At 35.7% G+C, this 22,734-nt stretch overlaps 1 protein-coding gene across 1 annotated transcript in view; it reads right to left on the bottom strand.

Moving 5' to 3' along the window:
* Positions 1–22,734, bottom strand: part of LOC137243047 (putative helicase mov-10-B.1) — a 139,886-nt gene that overhangs the window by 51,347 nt on the left and 65,805 nt on the right. The window contains exons 3-4 of the mRNA XM_067770215.1: positions 804–988; positions 363–639 (exon numbers count right to left, since the gene is read on the bottom strand). Of these exons, the coding sequence (XP_067626316.1) occupies positions 363–639; positions 804–988 (462 nt within the window). The remainder of the gene's footprint in view (positions 1–362; positions 640–803; positions 989–22,734) is intronic.

Below are 22,734 nucleotides of genomic sequence, written 5' to 3'. Positions count from 1 at the left end.
ACCGGAACGTATCGGGTTTATATCTGACAAGGGGCCATCAACATCGATAGTACTCCCCAAGACCAAAAAGCTTTAAACATGCGTTGCCAAAGGTACACCAACGACAAATCGACGCAAAAGTCTACCTAAATGGCCTTTGCGTTCTATATAATATACATATTTATATAAACTTTGGATAAAATGACTGATTCGTAAGCACCTCACATAAACTTAATGTGCCAATGGAGTTAAAAAATACCTAACAAATTTCTCCATAAAAACCGCTTGGTCGATTTTAGACCCATACTGTTAAAAGTGGTCTGTAGAGCATATGAAACTATTTGCGAAAAAATTTACTCGCCTAATGTAGGCATTCAACAAACCTTCAAAGAATATTTTTTTGCTCTCGCTTGAGTCAATTTCACATCACGCTGTATGAGGCGGCGATATTTGTCCAACATATCAACATCTTCGATTTGTAGTAATAAACGCATGGCTCCTATTATGTTTTCAGTTGTGAAAATATGACCACCATTTGCATAATCAGCAAATTGTGGCGAGCTTGTACAAAGTGCTTCATCTTCAAACTTTTTCTTCTTTAGTTCCAAAAATGATATTGGCGGCAAGAAGTGTGGTAAAGACTGAGTTCTTTGGAAACACCTAAATAGATAAGTAGAAAAAGTAAGAAGGCAATGGGTGTTATTTGTGTTTTTCATATCAGTGACTGGGTGAAACATCACCCAATCTCGGCGGCGGGGTCTTTTCAGACACACTGCTTCTCCCTAGCCGACGAAATATAAGTATGTAGGTTCAAAGTTACTCACGCTTTGTCCGATAAACGATGTAGCTTTTTAGCTGTCTTGTCGTACGGTATTAGCTTTTGTTCGAAATTCAGACGCAACTCTTCGATTTCTTTATATTCTTTAAGTCTTTGAAAATTAATGCAAAAGAGATCACTACCGACGGGTGTATCGATCAAATAATCGGTACGATTAAGCAAAGCACCAACCTGTAATAGAGAGAATTTTTCGTTCTATGTATTATTTCACATAATTCAGTTTGTGTTCATTTGAAATAAGTGTCCGTCAATTAATTGTTGATTCAATAGATATACATAATTGGTAAGTATTTTATTTCCATATAGTTAGCTTAATGTGAAAATGTGCTAAGTCAACTTTTACGAATTTTACAGAAGACAAAAAAATGAATAATTTTTGAAATAACCTTATTTTCAAAACTGTGAATGAGGATACCTTAGTTGCAATACTTTTGAGTGTAGATGCTTTGAAAAAGATAAATAAAACAAGTAAAGGTGTCTAAGTTCGGGTGTAACCGAACATTATATACTCAGCGTGAGCTTCAATTATACATTTCATTTCAGATAAATTACTTTTCTATATAACACGTAGCACCGCCCGTTTAAAAAAAAATGTCTGCCCATTTCCTCTTACAGTATAACTCGATAAGTGAAATATCATTGATTCAAAACTATTTTTTGCTAAGTTATAGCTTATTATTCTAGACTACGACCCTTTTAAACTTGTTTTGTATCTAAGTTGCCGTGGTCTTTAACAGATCCCGTCCATTTTTACTAGAAATATTTTCTGCTATAAGGCAAATATGTGTACACAAGTTCATAAAAAAAAAATATATATATGTAAGGCGCGATAACCTCCGAAGAGATCTAAGGCCGAGCTTCTCTTCCAATTTGCGTCGTGCTCCTCTTTATTTTCCCTACAAATTGGCCGGACGGGACCTACATGTTTTATGCCGACTCCGAACGGCATCTGCAAGACAGATGAGTTTTCACTGAGATCTTTTTATGGCAGAAATACACCCGGAGCGCTTGCCAAACACTGCCGAGGGGCGACCCCGCTTAGAAAAATTATCCTCTAATTGAAAAGCCTTATTTCTAAAAGTTTGATGTTGCTTTGCCCGGGGTGTGAACCCAGGTCATACGGTGTGGTAGGTGGAGCACGCTACCATCACACCACGGTGGCCGCCACACAATTTCATTACGATATGTTAATTTTTCTTCGAGTTATGGCTCCCGAAACATAGAAAATTGCTTAGTCATAAAAAAGGGGCGGTACCACACCCATTTTCATAAATTTTTAGTGTTTTGCTATTTAATGTTATAATTCAATTTAAAAAGTAAAATTCTAAATATAGCTTATTATTTTCGTCTACGACCCTTTTTATATAAATATGGGCGTGAACTTTAACCGATCTCGTCCATTTTTTCTAGAAATATTTCCTGCTATAGGGAAAATCTCCGTACCCAATTTTATTACGATCCGTTAATTTTTCTTCGAGTTATGGCTCCCGAAACAGAAAACTGCTTAGTCATAAAAGGGGAGGTGCCACGCACGTTTTTTTTAATTTGAAGTTTTCCTATTTACTGTTATAAATCCACTTGGGAAATGAAATACCATTAACATAAAGCTCTTTTTGCAAACATATAGCTTATTTTATTCGTCCACGACCCTTTTAAAAATCTTTTATATAAAAGTGGGCGTGGTCCTTAACCAATTTCTTAAATTTTTCTTCAAAGCATTCCTTATAGTAAAGGCAACCTCTCTGCCGAATTTTGTTACGATAGGTTTAACGATTTTTGATTTATGATTAATAATATTTGTAAAATCAATTTTATCACAAGTGGGCGGTGCCACGCCCATTTTAAATGTTTTTTATCAAGAGTCTCAATATCAGTCCACACGTCAAATTTCAACATTCTAGGTGCATTAGTTACTAAATAATCAGGTTTTTTGTGTTTTCCAAAATGTTATATATATAAAAAGTGGGCATGGTTATCATCCGATTTCGCTCATTTTCAATACCAATCTATTCTGCGTCTAGATAAGCTCCTGTATCAAATTTGGTGAAGATATCTCAATATTTACTCAAGTTATCGTGTTAACGGATAGACGGCCGGATGGACGGATGGACGGACATGGCTCAATCAAATTTTTTTTCGATACTGATGATTCTGATATATGGAAGACTATATTTATCTCGATTCCTTTATACCTGTACAACCAACCGTTATCCAATCAAAGTCAATATACTCTACGTGCAAAGTGCGCTGAGTATAAAAATGTAAGGAAGGCTAAGTTCGGGTGTAACCGAACATTACATACTCAGCTGAGAGCTTTGGAGACAAAATAAGGGAAAATCACCATGTAGGAAAATGAACCTAGGGTAACCCTGGAATGTGTTTTTATGACATGGGTATCAAATGGAAGGTATTAAAGAGCATTTTAAAAGGGAGTGGGCAATAGTTCTATAGGTGGACGCCATTTCGGGATATCGCCATAAAGGTGAACCAGGGTTGACTCTAGAATGTGTTTGTACGATATGGAAATCAAATGAAAGGTGCTAATGATTATTTTAAAAGGGAGTGGGCGTTAGTTCTATAAGTGGACGCTTTTTCGATATAACGCCATAAAGGTAGACCAGGGGTGACTCTAGAATGTGTTTGTACGGTATGGCCTTAGTAATATAGGTGGACGCCTTTTCCAGATATCGCCATTGTAATAAAAGAAACGTGTTTCGGTAATGTGAAGTGTTAAAACGTTATAGTCTTTATTTTAGAAATGTCTTTCCTTTTATACAAAATTATCTATTTTACACATACGTAATTACAATAACACTAATACACTACATTCTTAACATTTACATACTGAGTCAGCATATTAGTTCGACCTAATTTTAGAAATTGTAACTATAGAAATATTTTGGCAGGCGCATTGACAAATCGTCATTGACACTCGGTCACGCTATTAAAGAATTTATCAATCCGCCAGTAGAAATGTAACCGGATACGGGTCTTGCTGTCGGCATTAGTATGTGATATTGAACTCCCGCTGCGTTGAGGTAAACGTAATGTATTTAGGTCGATATTGTAATGTGAATGGAATATGTGTGGTCTGCATAGAAAGTGCATTGGCGCAGTAGAGCATGCTGCATAATACTACAAACGTATTGACATAAGGAGGCACCATGCATAATGCTACACCATAAAGGTGGACCAGGGGTGACTCTATAATGTGTTTGTATGATATGGGTATCAAATTAAAGATATTAATGAAGATTTTAAAAGGGAGTGGCCCTTAGTTGTATATGTGAAGGCGTTTTCGAGATATTGACCAAAATGTGGACCAGGGTGACCCAGAACATCATCTGTCGGGTACCGCTAATTTATTTATATATGTAATACCACGAACAGTATTCCTGCCAAGATTCCAAAGGCTATTAATTTCGCCCTGCAGAACTTTTTCATTTTCTTCTACTTTATATGGCATGTGTCACACCCATTTTACAAATTTTTTTCTAAAGTTATATTTTGCGCAACAAACCAATCCAATTACCATTTTTCATCCCTTTTTTCGTATTTGGTATAGAATTATGGCATTTTTTTCATTTTTCGTAATTTTCGATATCGAAAAAGTGGGCGTGGTCATAGTCGGATTTCGGCCATTTTTTATAACAAGATAATGTGAGTTCAGATAAGAACGTGAACTAAGTTTAGTAAAGATATATCGATTTTTGCTCAAGTTATCGTGTTAACGGCCGAGCGGAAGGATAGGCGGTCGACTGTGCATAAAAACTGGGCGTGGCTTCAACCGATTTCGCCCATTTTCACGGAAAACAGTTATCGTCATAGAATCTATGCCCATACCAAATTCCACAAGGATTGGCAAATTTTTGTTCGAATTATGGCATTAAAAGTATTCTAGACAAATTAATTGAAAAAGGGCGGAGCCAAGCCAATTTTGAAATTTTCTTTTATTTTTGTATTTTGTTGCACCATATCATTGGTGGAGTTGAATGTTGACATAATTTACTTATATTAAATTTTTTGTTAAAATTTGACTTAAAAACTTTTTTTAAAAGTGGGCGTGTTCTTCATCCGATTTTACTAATTTTTATTTAGCACATATATAGTAATAGTAGTAACGTTTCTGCCAAATGTCATCATGATATCTTCAACGACTGCCAAATTACAGCTTGCAAAACTTTTAAATTACCTTCTTTTAAAAGTGGGCGGTGCCACGCCCGTTGTCCAAAAGTTTACCAATTTTATATTCTGCTTCATAAGGTCAACCCGCCTACCAAGTTTCATCGCTTTATCCGTCTTTGGTGCTAACCCAGCAGCTATTTTATGACTTAGCACAATTTCCGCACTCAAAACAAATTTTTTCTCCTGACTTTTTACTCAATATGTTTCCCTATCTCTCCTCACCTTTAATGATTGAAATATAATACTAAAACTATATATTTCACAAAAAATAATATTTATTTGTCAAACTATTTCTAGCGTTTCTGATCTGGACTCTTCTGCCGGATGGTGCGCAGACAATAATTTATTTTTAAATTCAAACAAATGCTGTGTTGTGTCTTATTCCAAAAAGACAACTGCCACATACTTTATCTACAAACTAAATGGTAAATCTCTTAATCGTTTTCAAGAGAGTAAAGAATTGGGTGTAATTTTTGACGCCAAACTCTCTTTTTCTAGTCACATTGACTTCGTTGTTTCAAATTTTTTTGCAATGGTTGGGTTCAGTAGACGTAACACCAGTGACTTTAAGCTGGAGACATTGGTGCTTTATCGGTAACCGTATCGGTAACCTTATAACAGCTGATTCGACCAATCTTATGAGAATCAATGCAATCGATTATTGGTGCCGCTAAGGTCGTAACCGTATCGTAGCCAACCAATTAGGTTTTGGTTTACCGTCGTAACGATAAACAGCTGATTACGTTAGGGATACGGATACAGCGATACGACATACAGCACCAATGACTCCGGCTTTAAGGATCCTACGACGTTGAAGGCACTTTATATATCCTTGGTCAGAAGTGGTGTTGAATATTGCTCAATAATATGGAATCCTTTCTATGAATCTAACTCCTATAAAATTGAGAAAGTTCAAAAATTGTTTACAAAAATTGCTTTACGTATGCTTCACTGGCCAGACCGCCTCCCATCATATACCAGCAGGCACAAATTGCTTGGCCTTAAGCTTTGCATGACAGAAGAACTTTTATCTCACTCATGCTTGCCTATGATGTAATAAACTTTAGCACGAATTGCTCTGATTTATCCAATTTGTTCATTCCATATATTCCACTGCGTGATCTTCGGCATAATAGTTTATTTATCGAAATAACTCATAAAACGAATTATGCTATGAATGAACCTATAACTAGGACTATACATCTAGAAAATCGGTTCAGTAGTGCTATTAATTTTAATAACAGCTTATATAAGTTTAAGCTTGAATTGTTTTCTATTTTTAACTTGTCTGTACGAAAGCATGTAGTTATCGACATGTAAGAATTGAAGTAGATTATGGTCAGCGCAAAGCATTTATCAAACACCAAAGGCATGTCTCAATTGGATGAATCCAATGTCAAGGGGTTGTGTTGCGCAACCCTCTCAAGGGGTTGCCAGAGCAATATATCTTATCCAACCCAATTGTCAACTTCACCTACCCGTCGCGAATCCTGTTTCATTGACAGCCGAGGCTCTGGCGACCCCAAGTTTCTCATGGATCTAGGGGGTGGGCGGTTTGGCCTAGAAGGTTTAATGTGGTCATATAAATCGTTCCCGAGATGGTCGGGCTAGTACCTTAATAGTGCTTTGTTACCGGAACGTACCGGATCTATATCCGGCAAGGCCATCAACATCGGTAGCACTTCCCCAAAGCCTACGGGGAGTGTCTTCATCGTTAAAACAACAACAACAACAAAGCAAGTACTTTTAGACTGAAAGAATTAAATAAATAAAAATGTGCGCACAAAGAAATGACTAGTAATTCATATTGATATTATTGACAGGTTGACTTAGCACATTCTTTTTAACAGCTTTTTAACAGACTTAGCACATTTACACATCAGTGCCCACAGCACGTAAAAATGAAAAATAAAAATATTTTTTTTTTGTAATCGATGTATTTTGAATTCAGTTTTAAAACTACATTAAAATACAATTTTTCAAAAAAAGTGACTTGACACATTTTCACATTAAGCTAACGATATATTTCATTTTAGAAGAATTTTACTTTCCAGAAAGTTTTGTCAAGTCAAAAAAATATCGGAAATGTATTATTCATGATGTAATAATAAAGGTGATATCAACAACATAACCTCACTTTTACGGCAGCTCTAAATGCCAGTATTTACGTGTATTTCAAAAGTAATAAATTTGGATTGCTTAATTTTTCGTACAAATTCTTCAAATAAATTAGTTTTCTGCAAAATTTTGTCTATATTCTGTTAGGGAATACAAAGTTACGTTAATCTTTTTGGCTAAACAATTATACTAACGGCTTATATAGTTATATAAACGTATAGTAAAATCTACTATGATCGTAGTAAAACTCAAAGACAATTCTGTATGATAGACAACCCTCTAAATTATGCATGCCGAACTTGTCAGAATAAGGGAAAACGTCAACGGGATGAGAACACCTGAATATTCATTTCATCATGGGGGCCGGCATTATGGAATCACCAGGTGAAGTAAATAAACAAACACAGAAGATGTACGCTATCTGAAACGGTAGGGATGTATTTTCAACGGTGGAAGAGGGTAAAATTTTTACCCGCTTTGAAAAAATAGGAGCAGAGAATTAATACCTTGCTACGAAGAAACTGTTTTTTTTTCAGCATATCAGTGTCACCTAACGCCAGTACAAAAGGGGATATAGAGGACCAGTGCGAGTGTGGCATCGAATAAAATGAAAGTAAAATTCAATAATGCGTCTAAAGCAAACTTACCTCAACTTCAACTGAAGAGGTGTCATCCATTATTTAATTGAACTATAGTAACTTTGCGCACTTAAATGTGTTTCGGGTTCGGTGAAAAGTTTTACAGTCCAACTTGGAAGTGACCATAATACTTCTAAATGTGTTTCTATCCCTAAACATGCATTGATATTGCCATCTACTCTGTTGATTTGTCATTGAGAGTCGGAGCTTAAACATATGCCCTTCTAATATATTATACAAACTTCATCAGAAGATCCCCCAAAAACTCCTGACAGTTGAATTCATGATGTATTACTAATGTTACCAAGTTATTAATTAATAGGCAGTCAGCCTAGGACCAGAAGATGCTGATCCGATCGAGCCGGATATATATATTCTAATTACAATCCATAACGGTAACATTCCTCTTATCTTTGTGGTCTAACTTTTAGGGCAAAAAAACAACAGTGAGTTACAATTTGTATTTTTTGTAACTATATTTAAAAATCCATTGTTTTAGCGAAGTTTTTACATATATAAGGTGTAATACGACAGTTTTGGTGTTCCTGATGCAGGAATGACAAAAACATTTCTCGAAAGTCTTCAGTAGCGCTGCACAGGCCAAAATCCTTGTTCGATATGACGTGAATACAAATAGTTTGTTTTAACAAAGACCTGTTTCAATTTATATATAATGGAAACATCAACAATATGAACGTAATAGTTGGGAACGGCCTTACTTATGAAAGCCAACACGGAAGATACTCAAATGATGAATATCTGTAATTAAATCCAGTAAAGGTCCATCGTTATTCACCTACTAGTTTATGTGAAAAAAGTACTAAAAGTACCATCTTTTACTCCTGAAAAATGCAAAAAAACAACACTTTTCGTGGACAACATTGGTGAAAAATTCTCAGATAGCCGAATGACAGAACAAAGAAGAATTTAGAGCGAGACAATTGACGGCTAGCTTCACCTGGTTATTCCACCATGGAGTATACGTTTTTTTTGTCATTTATGTTCATACCCGCTGTTTACAATGAGCGGATGTCGTTGTGTTTTATGCACAAAAACTTGACCAACAAATCAATAAAACGAGGTCGTCTTGAATCGAAACATTGTGCTTTTATAAATGAAGAGAGAATGGGGATTCCTTTTAACAGCATTTGCAAGCGCTGCGGCGAGGAGAGCAGCAAAGAAACAGTCACGGATGTCCAGATCTTTGTCACACGCCAGGTTTCTAACTATGGTCAGTTATATACTGCCGGAACTTAACGAAGTAGCTAAATGCTCTGTAAAAGACATCAGCAGGTTTATCGTCCGCTCCAAATGGGCTCAGATCTTTGGTATCCGGGCAGGACAGCAACCAACCAACCAACGCCCGAAGATATATATAATAAGTTAAAAAACTACTAAGATGTCTATGATATACAAATGAAAAATATAACACCTTGTGTTGCATATGGCGCCCCTAGAAAAAAGGGCTGCTTAAAATTGATGAAAGATGTGAATTTAGATGTGATTGTCGTACATTTTATTATATATGTATGTACTAGAAGACCCGGCAGACGTTATCCTGCCCTAAATTTGGGCAATCTGCATACATTTTAGTAAGCTTTTTCCGTCTGACTCTGCCCTCCCACATCTTCCATATTGTATTAACACTGTCTAGGTATTCACTGCCCCACGTTTTGGCCTATATCTCGAGACCCTAGTCACCCAGGGGTATGCAAATTACCCTCTGCTAAAGCGCTCATCCACAGCTTTCATTTGATATTCATATTCTATAAGCACATTCTAGGGGTACCCGGGTCCACGTTTTGGCCTATATCTCGAGACCCTAGTCACCCAGGGGTATGAAAATTACCCTCTAATAAAGCACTCATCAACAGCTTTCATTTGATATCCACATTCTAGGGGTACCCGGGTCCACGTTTTGGCCTATATTTCGAGACCCTAGTCACCCAGGGGTATGGAAATTACCCTCTACTAAAGCACTCATCAACAGCTTTCATTTGATATCCATATTCTATAAACACACTCTAGGGGTACCCGGGTCCACGTTTTGGCCTATATATCGAGACCCTAGTCACCCAGTCACCTATCCTATATTTCAAGTTAGATCAAACTGCACACGGGGTGCAAAACAAATTCAAAATCGGTTCAGTAGTTTAGGAGTCCATTGGCCTCAATTGTGTAACATGTGTTTTTTATATATTAAGATAAGGAAATCTTGATAGCTAAAAATATTTCGCTTGATCTAAATGAAGCCCTACATACAGTAATCAAGGTGTGCTATACCATAACGCCCTAGCCATAACCATACCATATCCAACCAATTGGTTTTTGGATTTTCCTCATATTCATTATTATAATAATAATAATAAACCCAACGGATAAAACCCTCCACAGCCCGCCCAACCGACACCAAGGGCGCATCCGCATGACGCACGGATTTTGTTTTTGCCGAGTTGTTGGTAGGCGGAGGTATGTTAAGCGTTGAGATCTAAAACTGCTCAGCGACAGAATAAAAATCATCAGCTGAGTATTATACATAACAGTTGGAAATAATACATATACTACTACATTGTTAAATAAGTGAACATTTTATATAAAAAATTTTTTTTACGAGTTGAGATAGGATAGGACAGTTTTCTTTATAGTAAAAAGTGAATCTGTTATATGAAATGAGTTCGAATGAGAGTTCAAATCATGACACAAACACCGAAAAGGTTCATTTAATTCGAAATTAGTTCTGCACTGCCTCAAAAGAAGAGGTTAGTAATGTCTTGACGCTCGTGGTGGGACATTGAAGTTTACTTCGTTCAAAAGAAAGGGGCTAGAAATCAGTCCATTCAGTAGTTTAGCCATGAATAATACGCCTAGCATTTCTCTACGACTTGCGAGAGTTTGAAGATTGATAAGCTTTAACCGACTAGTATAAGGTGGATGATTATACCCAGAATCCCAATGAAAATTCCTTAAAGAAAAAAGTAAAAATTGCTTCTGTATCGACTCTAGTCTATCTGCATGAACTTGATATCGCGAATTCCAGACTATTGATCCGTATTCTGGTATCGGTAATGTGGTAAAAAGGGCTTTAGTTACATAAGAGTCACTAAATTATTTAGACCATCGTTTCACAAATGATAGAACACCTCTAGCCTTATTGACAGTAGCCATAATATGAAGGTTGAAACTAGGTTTAGCATCCATCGTAACTCTCAAGTCAACAAAATAATTAACTGATGCAAGACAAAAATTATTAATTACGTAAGAGGCTGCTGGCAAAGATCTCTGAGAGAGGCACAAGAATTTACATTTGTTGAGGTTCGCCGGCATTGAGTTTGCGGTGCACCAAGCAACTAACCAGTTTAAATCCGCTTGAAGCAAGGAACGTGCTTCAATAGACGCATAGGACCTAAAAAGTTTTACATCATCAGCATACATTAAAATTTTAGAATATTTTATTGTGGTGCAGATATCATTAATAAATAGCAAGAACAGAATTGGACAGACATGATGCCCTGTGGGACGCCAGAGGGAACATTAATAACTTTTGAAAGAGTATTTTTAAAAATTACTTTTTGCGTTCTACCGCAGAGATACGAAGAGATCCACTGGGTGACACCAGGTTGGAAGCGAAGTCGATCAAGCATGTGGAGAAGCAAGGAGTGCGAAACTTTATCAAATGCTTTACAGAAATCAGTGTATATAACATCGGTGTGGAGATTTTCTCTAAATCCATTAGAAACATGAGTTGTGAATTCAAATAGGTTGGTAATGGTAGATTTGCCTTTACAGAACCCATTGCTGTAAATCTGTAATCAACGCAGAAATGGAAAATGTTACCTGATTAGTAACAATGGCTTCAAATACATTTGGGATGGCAGAGAATTTTGCAATTCCTCGATAATTTTCTACACATGTCCTACTGCCGTTTTTATGAAGGGGTATAAGAAAAGATTTCTTCCAAGCAGCAGGAAAAACTCCATGTTTTGGGAACATATTGAATAAGTCAGTTAGGGGCTAATAAATATGTTCAGCGCATTTTTTAAGAAAACATGTGGGAATAAGGTCAAGACCGTATTTGTAAGATCCCTTCAAAGACGTGTAATGTGAAAAGATCTCCTCAGGAGATATTGCTGCTTGCAAAGAAATTAATTCAGCGGAATAGTTGGAGTTGAAAAATTGTGCAAAGAAGTTGGCAATATCTTCATCGCCGCTAGAGAAATCATCACGGTATTTCATACCAGAAGGAACCCCTTTAACCCTACGTTTAGAGTTTACGAAATCATAGAAAGCTTTCGGGTTGCAAGTTATTTTCTTTTTCATCGTACAGAGATAGGTATTGTAAAACTTTTTGTTTGTGTTGCTCTGTGATTTTGCTAAAATTTAGTGGTAAATGCAAAGATATATCTCATAAATTGCTGTTTAACATAAACTAAAATGTCAATTATTGAAATTGGATATTTAAACATATAAATTATTGAGACAGTGACTCTTAAAATAAAAAAAATAAAAATAAATAAAATTTTAATGATGCCTCAGCTAGAGTTTAAAGATTGCACAGCAAAAATACTGCAAGTGGAAGATATGCTAACATGCAGTGGGGGCTGTGATAATGTTTTTTGTGTGAAGTGTAGCAATTTAAAAAGAGCAGAATTAAAATTTCTAAATGAAAATTTAAATATTAAATGGTATTGTAACAAGTGTAGCTTATCAAACATAAATACAAAATTTATTGAAATAAAACATTCTATTTAAAAAAGTGAATCAAAAAACTTAAAAAGATCAGATGTTAAAGAAATAGTGGAGGATGCAATAACGAATAAAATGCAAAAAATTAAAAATGACTTTACAGTTGAAATAAATGCAGTAATAGAACAAATATTTAGTGAAAGATGCAAAATATTGAAACAGGAGCTCATAACTGGGATACAAAGAGTCTGAACAGCAGCTGCGATAAATTAAGTGAAATGCGTGCTGAAAAGAAACAAATAAATGCAAAATCATCATATGCAGAAATGGCAAAAAGAAACGCAAACAAAATAGTTATTAAACCTATAAACAACAAAAATACAAAAGAAACTAAGAAAGCACTAAAAAAAGTATCACGACTGTTACTAACATAAATAAAGGTGCGATAATAGTTGAGTGCAAAAACAGTGAAGCAGTAGAAGAAGTACAAAAGAAAGTAAACAAAGAAATAGGTCAAGAATATGATACGGAAAAATTGAGAGAAACAAAAAAGCGGAGAGCGTTAAAAATAGTGGGGCTCTCAACAAAATTAAATGATGAGAGAATTATTGAGTGTGTAAAAAAACAGAACGATATTGAAGATAATAAAGAGTTAAAAATTATTAAGGTTTATGAAGATCGCAATAAAAGAGAAGAAAGCTATAATATTATTATAGAAACAGATTGTGAAACGTATGAGCATCTAATTGAGAAGAAGAGAATAAAAGTTGAGTGGGACAGTTGTAGAGTTTTTGAACATATAAATGTACCTAGATGTTTTAAATGTCTAGGTTTCCAACATAAAGCTAGTGATTGTGCATTTAAACAAGCATGTAGCAAATGTGGTGAACAGCATGATGTTAAAGAGTGTAACTCAAACATCATAAGATGTGTTAACTGCTTTGACTTGGTGAGAAGAAAAGTTATAGATGTTGAAGTGTATCACTATGCCTATAGTACTAAGTGCCCTGCATATATACGCTATCTGCAGAGCAAAAAAGCGAAGAAATAGCAACCAAATAAAAACTTTGAATTTAAATGTATATATTTAAATATATGTAGTATTATTTCTAACAAAAATGAACTAGAAAATCTTATTGTGGAGCAGAAACCTGCGTTACTTTTGTGCTCGGAAACATGTGCCACGGGTGATATTAGAGAAGCAGAGTTACATATTAATGCCTATACGGTAATTAGATGTGACTCACATAGCAGACACACAGGAGGTGTCTTAATATATGCTCATAACTCTGTGAAATACAACGTTATATATAACAGCATTGATAATAACATTTGGTGCATCGTAATAAAACTAAAAGAGTGCGATAAAAAATGGCAAATAGGGGTTCTATATCACTCACCTAATACGAGTGATTCTGACTTCTTAAATTATCTAAATGAAATATTGTTGGAAAAAGTTGAGTTAAGTGTGAATTGCTTCGTGGTTGGAGACTACAACATTAACGTTAATAATGCCAACAACACCTATAGCAAGAAATTAACAGATATGTTTAATTATTTGGCAATGAGCCAAAAAATACTCTTCAACACACGTATCACAGATACAACTGAAACAAAAATCGACCTTCTATACTCAAATTCGAATGATGTTATTTGTCAAAACATGGACAAGTATAAAATATCAGATCATGAAACGATAGAAATAAAAATTAATACATCAGCACCATATAAAATGAGAACAACAAAAACAATTACCTCATGGGAGCTTTATAATAAAGAAAATCTACTTAACTTGTTGCGCGCATGCAGTTTTGTGATAAATGATTCAACCAGTATAGAAGCCCAATTAGACATAGTAAACAATGCAATTCTACAATGTATAACAGGGTTAACATTTGAAAAAGTAGTGAAAGTAAGACTTATGAATAAGTGGTATGATCATGAACTTACACAATTAAATAAACTTAAATATAATCTTTTAAATGAGTCTAGGAAAACCGGAAATTGGGACAATTATAAAGAGATAAACAAAAGATACAAAAAACTTATCAAAAAGAAAAAGGCGAAATATATGGAAAACAAAATCTTAATTAGTAAAAATAATAGCAAAGAAATGTGGAAAAATCTAAAGCAAACCATAAACCTGAAAAAAGATCATCAAGAAATAAACAAAATTCAAATATTAGATAAGCAAATCGAAGAAAAGATCGAAATTGCGAATGAGCTCAATAACTTTTTCGTAAACAGTGTTTTAGAAATAAACCAAAGTATCGAACATTTTGATTTAAATTTAACCGTATCTGATAGCAGTTCGACATTCAAATTTAATAAAGTTGTAGCAGATGACATTGTCAAAATAGTTCGGCTATTCAAGAACAAAATTGGTGGCAAAAATCTTTTATCAGGAGTTTTAAAAGATTCAATAGAGTATACAGCTTATTTTTATGCAAAAATTATAAATGAAAGCATGGAAACGGGCATTGTACCACAAAGATGGAAAACGTCGACCATTATACCAGTAAAAAAAATAAAAAATACGTAAAAACCTGAGGAAATGTGACCTATAAATACACTACCATGTGATGAAAAAATTATGGAAACAGTTATAAAAAATAAGTTAGAAAATTACTTGGAAGACAATAAATTAATAATAAGTGAACAATCGGGATTTAGAAGAAAACACTCAAGTGAAACGGCACTGAATATAGTGATCTCTAACTGGAAGGAAGATCTAAATAACAAAAAAGACACTGTTTGCGTTTTCCTGGATCTGAAAAGGGCATTCGAAACAGTGGACCGAGACATTTTGCTCCAGAAAATGAAAGTCATGGGAATTCAGGGTATAGAATTAAAGTGGTTCCAAAATTACTTGACTGGCAGAAAACAAAAAGCCATAATCGGTGATGAAGTATCGAACGAAATTTCGGTCCCATTAGGGTTACCGCAAGGTTCTGTATTGGCTCCTTTATTATTTTTGATTTATATTGATGATATTGTTAAAGCTGTAAAGTACTGTAACATAAAACTGTTTGCGGATGATGCTCTGCTTAGAATAAGTGAAAGTAGTTTAACAACTGCATTGACAAAAATGCAGTGTACCTTAGATAGTTTATATAAATGGCTATGTGGTAACAGACTTAAACTTAACGTGAGTAAAACAAAATATATGGTTATTAGCCGAAAAATCGAAAGCGAAGTTGCGAGTATTCAGCTCAGGGTGAAAGATGAAATGTTAGAGCAAATAAAATCAATAAAATATCTTGGGATTGTAATTGACAACAAACTCAAATTTGATGAACATATTCGATACACTGTAGGAAAGATAGCTAAACAAGTCGGTTTTATGCAAAGAACCTGTAAATTTATAAATAGAGAGTTTAAGGGTATTGTATACAAAACATTGATTGAATCTAATTTTAAATATTGCCCATCAGTCTTATTCATTACACCAGATACAAAAATAGATAGACTTCAGATATTGCAAAATAGGTGTATGAGATTTGTGTTACGGGAAAAGTCAGATGCGTCGATAAGCGACATGCTAATAAAACTAAAATGGCTAAGTGTCAAACAAATTATTTTTTATTATACTATGAAAATGATCTTCAATATACGAAAGGGAAATGTACCTGAATACTTAGCAAATAATGTTGTATATATAAACGAAACCCATAATTTTAATACCCGTAGAAAAAATGATTTTAAACTGCCACTCTATAGAACTGACGTGGACAAACAAAACCTTTTCCATAAAGGATTTAAAAACTTTAATGAATTGCCTAATGAAATAAAAAATTGTGAAGAAATTTAAGTATTTAAAAGCAGGCTATATGAACATTGTAAAACCTTACCTATAAGATAAGTTCTACAATGTGATTTAATAAATATTGTTCAAACTAGGCTTACGCTGTAATAAATAAATAAATAAATTCAAAATATTTATGACGCAATAAAGAGTACTTAAGGTAGTCCGAGTGTGAACCCGTCTTCTTGTACAGCTTGAAGGAATGCGATTTTTTCTTTTTTAAAGATTTCAGCTCTTTGGTGAACAATATTTGGGCTAGTTCAGTGGAAACATGTCTACGCTTAGGTACTTGTCTTTCCAGGATAGCGTGAATGATGGTATTGATGTCAGAAACGTTTTTGTCAATATCTGCACCGTATTTGGGCCAAACTACTGAAACCGGCGCACTTCATATGGGCAAGCCCATCGCAAAGCCAGCATGCCACGAAGGGATGCGATTCACTTTTTACTAAACAGTTTGGATATAGACAAGACATTTTTATAATAAACTTTAAGAGGGTGATGAAAAAATATAAAAGCTACCTAAAACCGAGAATTAAAATAGGAAAAGTATGGTTATTAATGTAAAGATAACACAACGGGTTATACAGAAAAAATAAAACAGTTTGAAAGTAGCTGTAAAAAGGGTTGTATGAGCAGTCTGAGATTCACTGTAATAACACTGAACAAAACGCGCAAACAGCTGTGACACTGAAGGAAGAATGTGCACGCAAAAATTAAAAATAAACAAGTAAGGAAGGCTAAGTTCGGGCGTAACCGAACATTACATACTCAGCTGAGAGCTTTGGAGATAAAATAAGGGAAAATCACCATTTAGGAAAATGAACCTAGAATAACCCTGGAATGTGTTTGTATGACATGGGTATCAAATGGAAGGTATTAAAGAGTATTTTAAAAGGGAGTGGGCCATAGTTCTATAGGTGGACGCCTTTTCGAGATATCGCCATAAAGGTGGATCGGGGGTGACTCTAAAATGTGTTTGTACGATATGGGTATCAAATGAAAGGTGGTAATTAATGAGTATTTTAAAAGGTAGTGGGCCTTAGCTCTGTAGGTGGACGCCTTTTCGAGATATCGCCTTAAAGATGGACCAGGGGTGACTCTAGAATGTGTTTGTACGATATGGGTATCAAATGAAAGGTGTTAATGAGTATTCTAAAAGGGAGTGGGCCTTAGCTCTGTAGGTGGACTCCTTTTAGAGATATCGCCATAAAGGTGGACCAGGGGTGACTCTACAATGTGTTTGTACGATATGGGTATCAAATTAAAGGTATTAATGAGGGTTTTAAAAGGGAGTGGCCCTCAGTTGTATATGTGAGGACGTTTTCGAGATATCGACCAAAATGTGCAGCAGGGTGACCCAGAACATCATCTGTCGGGTATCACTAATTTATTTATATATGTATGTAATACCACGAATACTTAATATGGTAGGTGTCACACCCATTTTACAAAGTTTTTTCTAAAGTTATATTTTGCGTCAAAAAAACCAATCCAATTACCATGTTTCATCCCTTTTTTCGTATTTGGTATAGAATTATGGCATTTTTTCCATTTTTCGAAATTTTCGATATCGAAAAAGTGGGCGTGGTATTTGTATTTGTATTTTTGTATTTTATTAAATTTTTCCTAACACAACAATTTGACAAAATTATTTTATAGTGCTAGTCAGAACAATGGCGAAAATTCAAAAAATGTTTCAATAGCTTAGATAAACAATAGATAATTTGTAAAATAAGACTTAATGGTTACAATAAATTTTAAAGAGCTTAGCCTAGGGACACAGAACAGAAATAAGAATAGAGGGGACATTGGAAGGGTAGGTAGTACAGTAATAATATTAGGTTCTATCCTTTGAGGAAATAGGAGGTGGCAAGAAAAACGGATAGAAGATCAGTAAAGAGAGTCAGTTGAAGAAGGAGAGGTGAGTCAATTAAAGAACAAGATTAATTCTTTTTTGAAATGCAGTGCATTACTTATTTGTCTTATTCTGGCTGGAAGGGAGTTCCAAAGACGGATCGAAGTAACGAAGAATTGGCGTTCAGAAATTAGCATACGGTGCTTAACATGTGCAAGAACCATTGTCCTCGTAGAATGAAGAAATTGAAGCCTTCGATATAGGTAATAAGGCTCCTTCGTGTAGATTATCTTATGCAAGGTAATAAGTGTTCTAAACTTTAAAAGATTGTCAAAAGAAATGTCTAGCAACTTTGCAGAATAACAGGAAACGTGATCAAGTCTATTCAGCCCGTAAACGTATCTAGCAATGTTATTGTAGGCAACATTAAGCTTCTTTTTACTCACAGCGTCACAGTTAGAAAAAATCTCACAGCCGTAGAGGAGCGTAGGTATTAAGTACGCTTTGGATAAAAGTAGTCGAATATGTAGCGGAGTGAAATACTGTGTCAACCACAGTGTACGGAGCATACCGTACACTTTTCCTACGGTTCTAAAGATATGGTCTCTCCAGGACAATGTTTTGTTAAAAACTATGCCAAGATTTCTTGCCGTGTCAACATATTCTATAACAGAATTTTCAAACATAATATTGTTTAAGCCATTTGTAGCTAGCGGCTTTCTACGGATAACAATGCACTTCGACTTTCTAGGATTTAGACATAAACCATTCATGGAAGCCCATACACCTATTTGACTAAGGTCTTGATTCAAGTTACTTATACATAAACTCATACAATCGACAGGACAGCACGTATACAATTGAACATCGTCAGTATAGATGTGGACGTCACAATACTTAAGAACACGAGGCAGGTCATTAATGTACAATACAAACAACAAAGGACCAAGGATTGACCCTTGGGGTACACCACGCGAAACGTCTAACAAGTTTGACTTTCTATTATCTACACATACTGCCTGCGTTCTGCCGTCTAGATAAGATCTGATTAGGTTTGTTGCATGACTGGAAAAATTAAACATGTTTTCCAGCTTTTTACATAGTAGGGTATGGTCAACAGAGTCAAAGGCTTTAGAGTGGTCAAGAAGGGTTAGGAAAGCCGTAAAGTTATCATCTATGCGCTCCCGTATATCTTCTACCACAGAAATAAGTGCCGTAGTACAGCTCCTTTTTGGTCTGAAACCGGACTGATGATCCGTTAAAAGTTTATTTGCATGAACATATGTGGCGATCTGCCCATGTAGGATGCGCTCAACGACCTTCGAAAGAAAAGGCAGTATGGCTATCGGCCTGTACCCTTTGTTTTGTTTGGGAATGGGGATAACTTCAACAGCTTTCCAACATTTTGGAAAGACAGAGGTGGTTAGGATAGAGGTGGTTAGGATAGAGTTTATTAAATAGGTTATATGGGGCAGGATTACGGGTAGAATAATTTTCACAAATTTGGCACATATTCCGTCTAAGCCTATAGCGGTGGACTTCACAGAAAGTATGGCTTTCACAACATCACAGTCATCGACAAGAACAAACCCGAGAGGACTAGCATCAACATTTACACGATCACCGTAGTTGTCAATACATACATTAGCAGCCGAGGGAGGTAACTTTAAAAAACTATCATTGATATCGTTAACATCTACATCAGGGGGGACAGAGAGAAATGTACTTTAGCCGATCTTATGGCTTTATTGGCAGTGACTCGTGCAGCTTTGAAGCGCATGTGCATTTCCACAGTTCTGTATCTTTTCCACCGGGAATAAGCTAGATTACGCAAGTGAATTAAATGCATAATACTGGCGTCAAACCATGGATTGCTATTGTGTTTCGTCACCTTAAGTATCGTAGGAACGTGGTCGTCGAAGAGCTCATTTATACTGTCTTGAAGGAATTTAGCTTGCCCATCCACCGATGCCATCGTTCGAATCAATCTCCAGTTGACAGACTCCACTGCTTCAGCAAGTGCACTATAATTTATACTTTTAAAGTCACGATATGTAAACGAGCTCGGTGTAAACAACGTTTGAAAGTTGTAAGTAATGAATAGGAGGTCGTATTTAGAAAAATTGGGAGCAGACAGCTGATCGTAAAGAAGTACTTTCTCTGAGTCGTTTACAAAGAAGAGGTCTAGCAGCGAGGAACTAGTGTTGGTAAAATGCGTTGGTATGGTAATGTTAGCCGAGAAGAGTCCCAGAGATTCCTTACTTAGCTTAAGACTTGAATCTGTGAGCAGGTTGCTATTGAAGTCACCAGCTAGGACTATATTTTCGTAACTTAAGAGTAGAGGTTGCAGAAAATCAGTAAAGTCAGCAAAATTTACTTGGCGATTAGGTCTATATGCACAGCCGACAAGGAGCCTATCAGCCTTTGATGAAAAAACATCAACGAATACAAATTCTACAGAATCACCGGTACAAGAACTACAACGTAATTTACAGGACAAACTACTTTTAACATATATAGCGACACCACCGCCGTGACCACTTCTGTCAGCTCTGAAAAGTCGATAGCCATTTAGTTTCACCATCTCATCGTTATGGCGTGAAGAAAACCAGGTCTCGGAGATGCAGATAATATCTATATCGGAGGCCTCGCAGAGATATCTTAACTCATCAAGTTTTCTATAGAGGCTTTGCGCGTTGATGTGTATGATATTTATACCTTTCGCACGCCTGCTAAGTATGCGCAGCAACGTTCGAGAGCAGTCTTTGAAACTTGGGGACTTATAATAATTTAGCACCAGAGATATAAAAAGGTTTGGCAAAAAGCCTTGCACTGCTTTTGGTTAAATGCAATTTGCTATGGCATATGAAGGTGAAAGAGGAAAAGAGACAGAAAGGATAGTCGGATTTCGCCCATTTTTAATACCGAGATAAAGTGAGTTCAGATAAGTATGTGAACTAAGTTTAGTAAAAATATATCGTGTTTTGCTCCAGTTATCGTGTTAGCGGCCGAGCGGAAGGACAGACGGTCGAGTGTGTATAAGAACTGAGCGTGGCTTCAACCGATTTCGACCATTTTCACAGAAAACAGTTATCGTCATAGAAGGTATGCCCTTACGAAATTTCGCAAGAATTGGTAAATTTTTGTTCGACTTATGGCATTAAAAGTATTCTAGACAAATTAAATGAAAAAGGGCGGAGCCACGCCCATTTTGAAATTTTCTTTTATTTTTGTATTTTGTTGCACCATATCATTACTGCCGTTGAATGTTGACATAATTTACTTATATACTGTAAAGGTATTCAATTTTTGTTAAAATTTGACTTAAAAAATTTTTTTTAAAGAGTGGGCGTGTTCGTCATCCGATTTTGCTAATTCTTATTTAGAACACATATAGTAATAGGAGTAACGTTCCTGCCAAATTTCATCATGATATCTTCAACGACTGCCAAATTACAGCTTGCAAAACTTTTAAATTACCTTCTTTTAAAAGTGGTACCGTTATGCGAACAAAATTAATATTGTGACGAATATTAGCATCACTAATTGATACATCCCTAAGGTTATTAAATAAAGGCACAACAAGATTAAAGCAAGCTACATAAACACATTAATCATCATTTACACATGTACATACAAGGCAGCAGAGAGATACTCACCATCAGCCGAAGTAGTACTCACATATACACATGCATATGGCTATGCGAGACTATAAACTACAAATATACATGTACATATATGACGTTCCCAGGCATGACGTTCGCGAAGTTACTATACCTTAGGAGGAGAAATGGGTGAAAGACAACAGAGAGTATAAAAGCAGCGAAAGCTGAGTAGTCAGTAATCAGTTTGATTTAAGCACGCTATTGGTTGTGAAGTTAAGAGTACTTTCAAAGTAGTCTAATAAAGACCATTTTTGCATTATTGATTATTGGAGTTATTTATTCAACAGTTAGCGATTCGAACGTTAGCAGAAGATTTGGACTAAGCGGAATTTCCCGAAATTCGTTACAATTGGTGTCAGAAGCGGTATTGTTGACTAAATTCCGAAGATTTCGAATACAACTTGGACATGGCAAAGTTAAGTGAATTAAGGATCCAGCAACTGAAAAAGGAGTTAGAGGACCGTGGATTGAATACAACCGGCAATAAGATCGAACTTCAAGCACGGCTACGGGAGTCGGAAGGAATTAATGTGGACGATGATGTCTTTCATCCTGATGGGGACGAGACAACAACAAAAATTTAAGAGAAAAACGAAACACCGCAGACATGAACATGATTTTGGCTGCTTTATCTGCACAAACATCGACAATGGCATCTCAACTGGAATCCCAGGAGAACCGTATAACAACAAAGATGGAAACTCAACTGGAAGAAAGAAGACATATATGGTATCCCAACTGGAATCGCAAGAGACACGTTTAACATCCAAGATAAAATCACAGGAGACACGTATATCTGAAATGTCGTCACAAATAACATCCAGGATTGGAACACAAGAGGCACGTATATCCGAAATGGATTGAAGCACAGGAGGCACGTATATCCGAAATGTCTGGACAAATTTCAGCACAGGTATCATCGCAGATCTCTGCACAACTGGAAGCCCGTATGGAAGAAAAAAATG

Source organism: Eurosta solidaginis, chromosome 3, assembly GCF_040869045.1.
Source record: "Eurosta solidaginis isolate ZX-2024a chromosome 3, ASM4086904v1, whole genome shotgun sequence".
NCBI classification, from domain to species: Eukaryota; Metazoa; Arthropoda; class Insecta; order Diptera; family Tephritidae; genus Eurosta; species Eurosta solidaginis.
The sequence above is the reverse complement of the archived record's forward strand: the minus strand, read 5'-3'. Positions and strand labels throughout refer to the sequence as shown.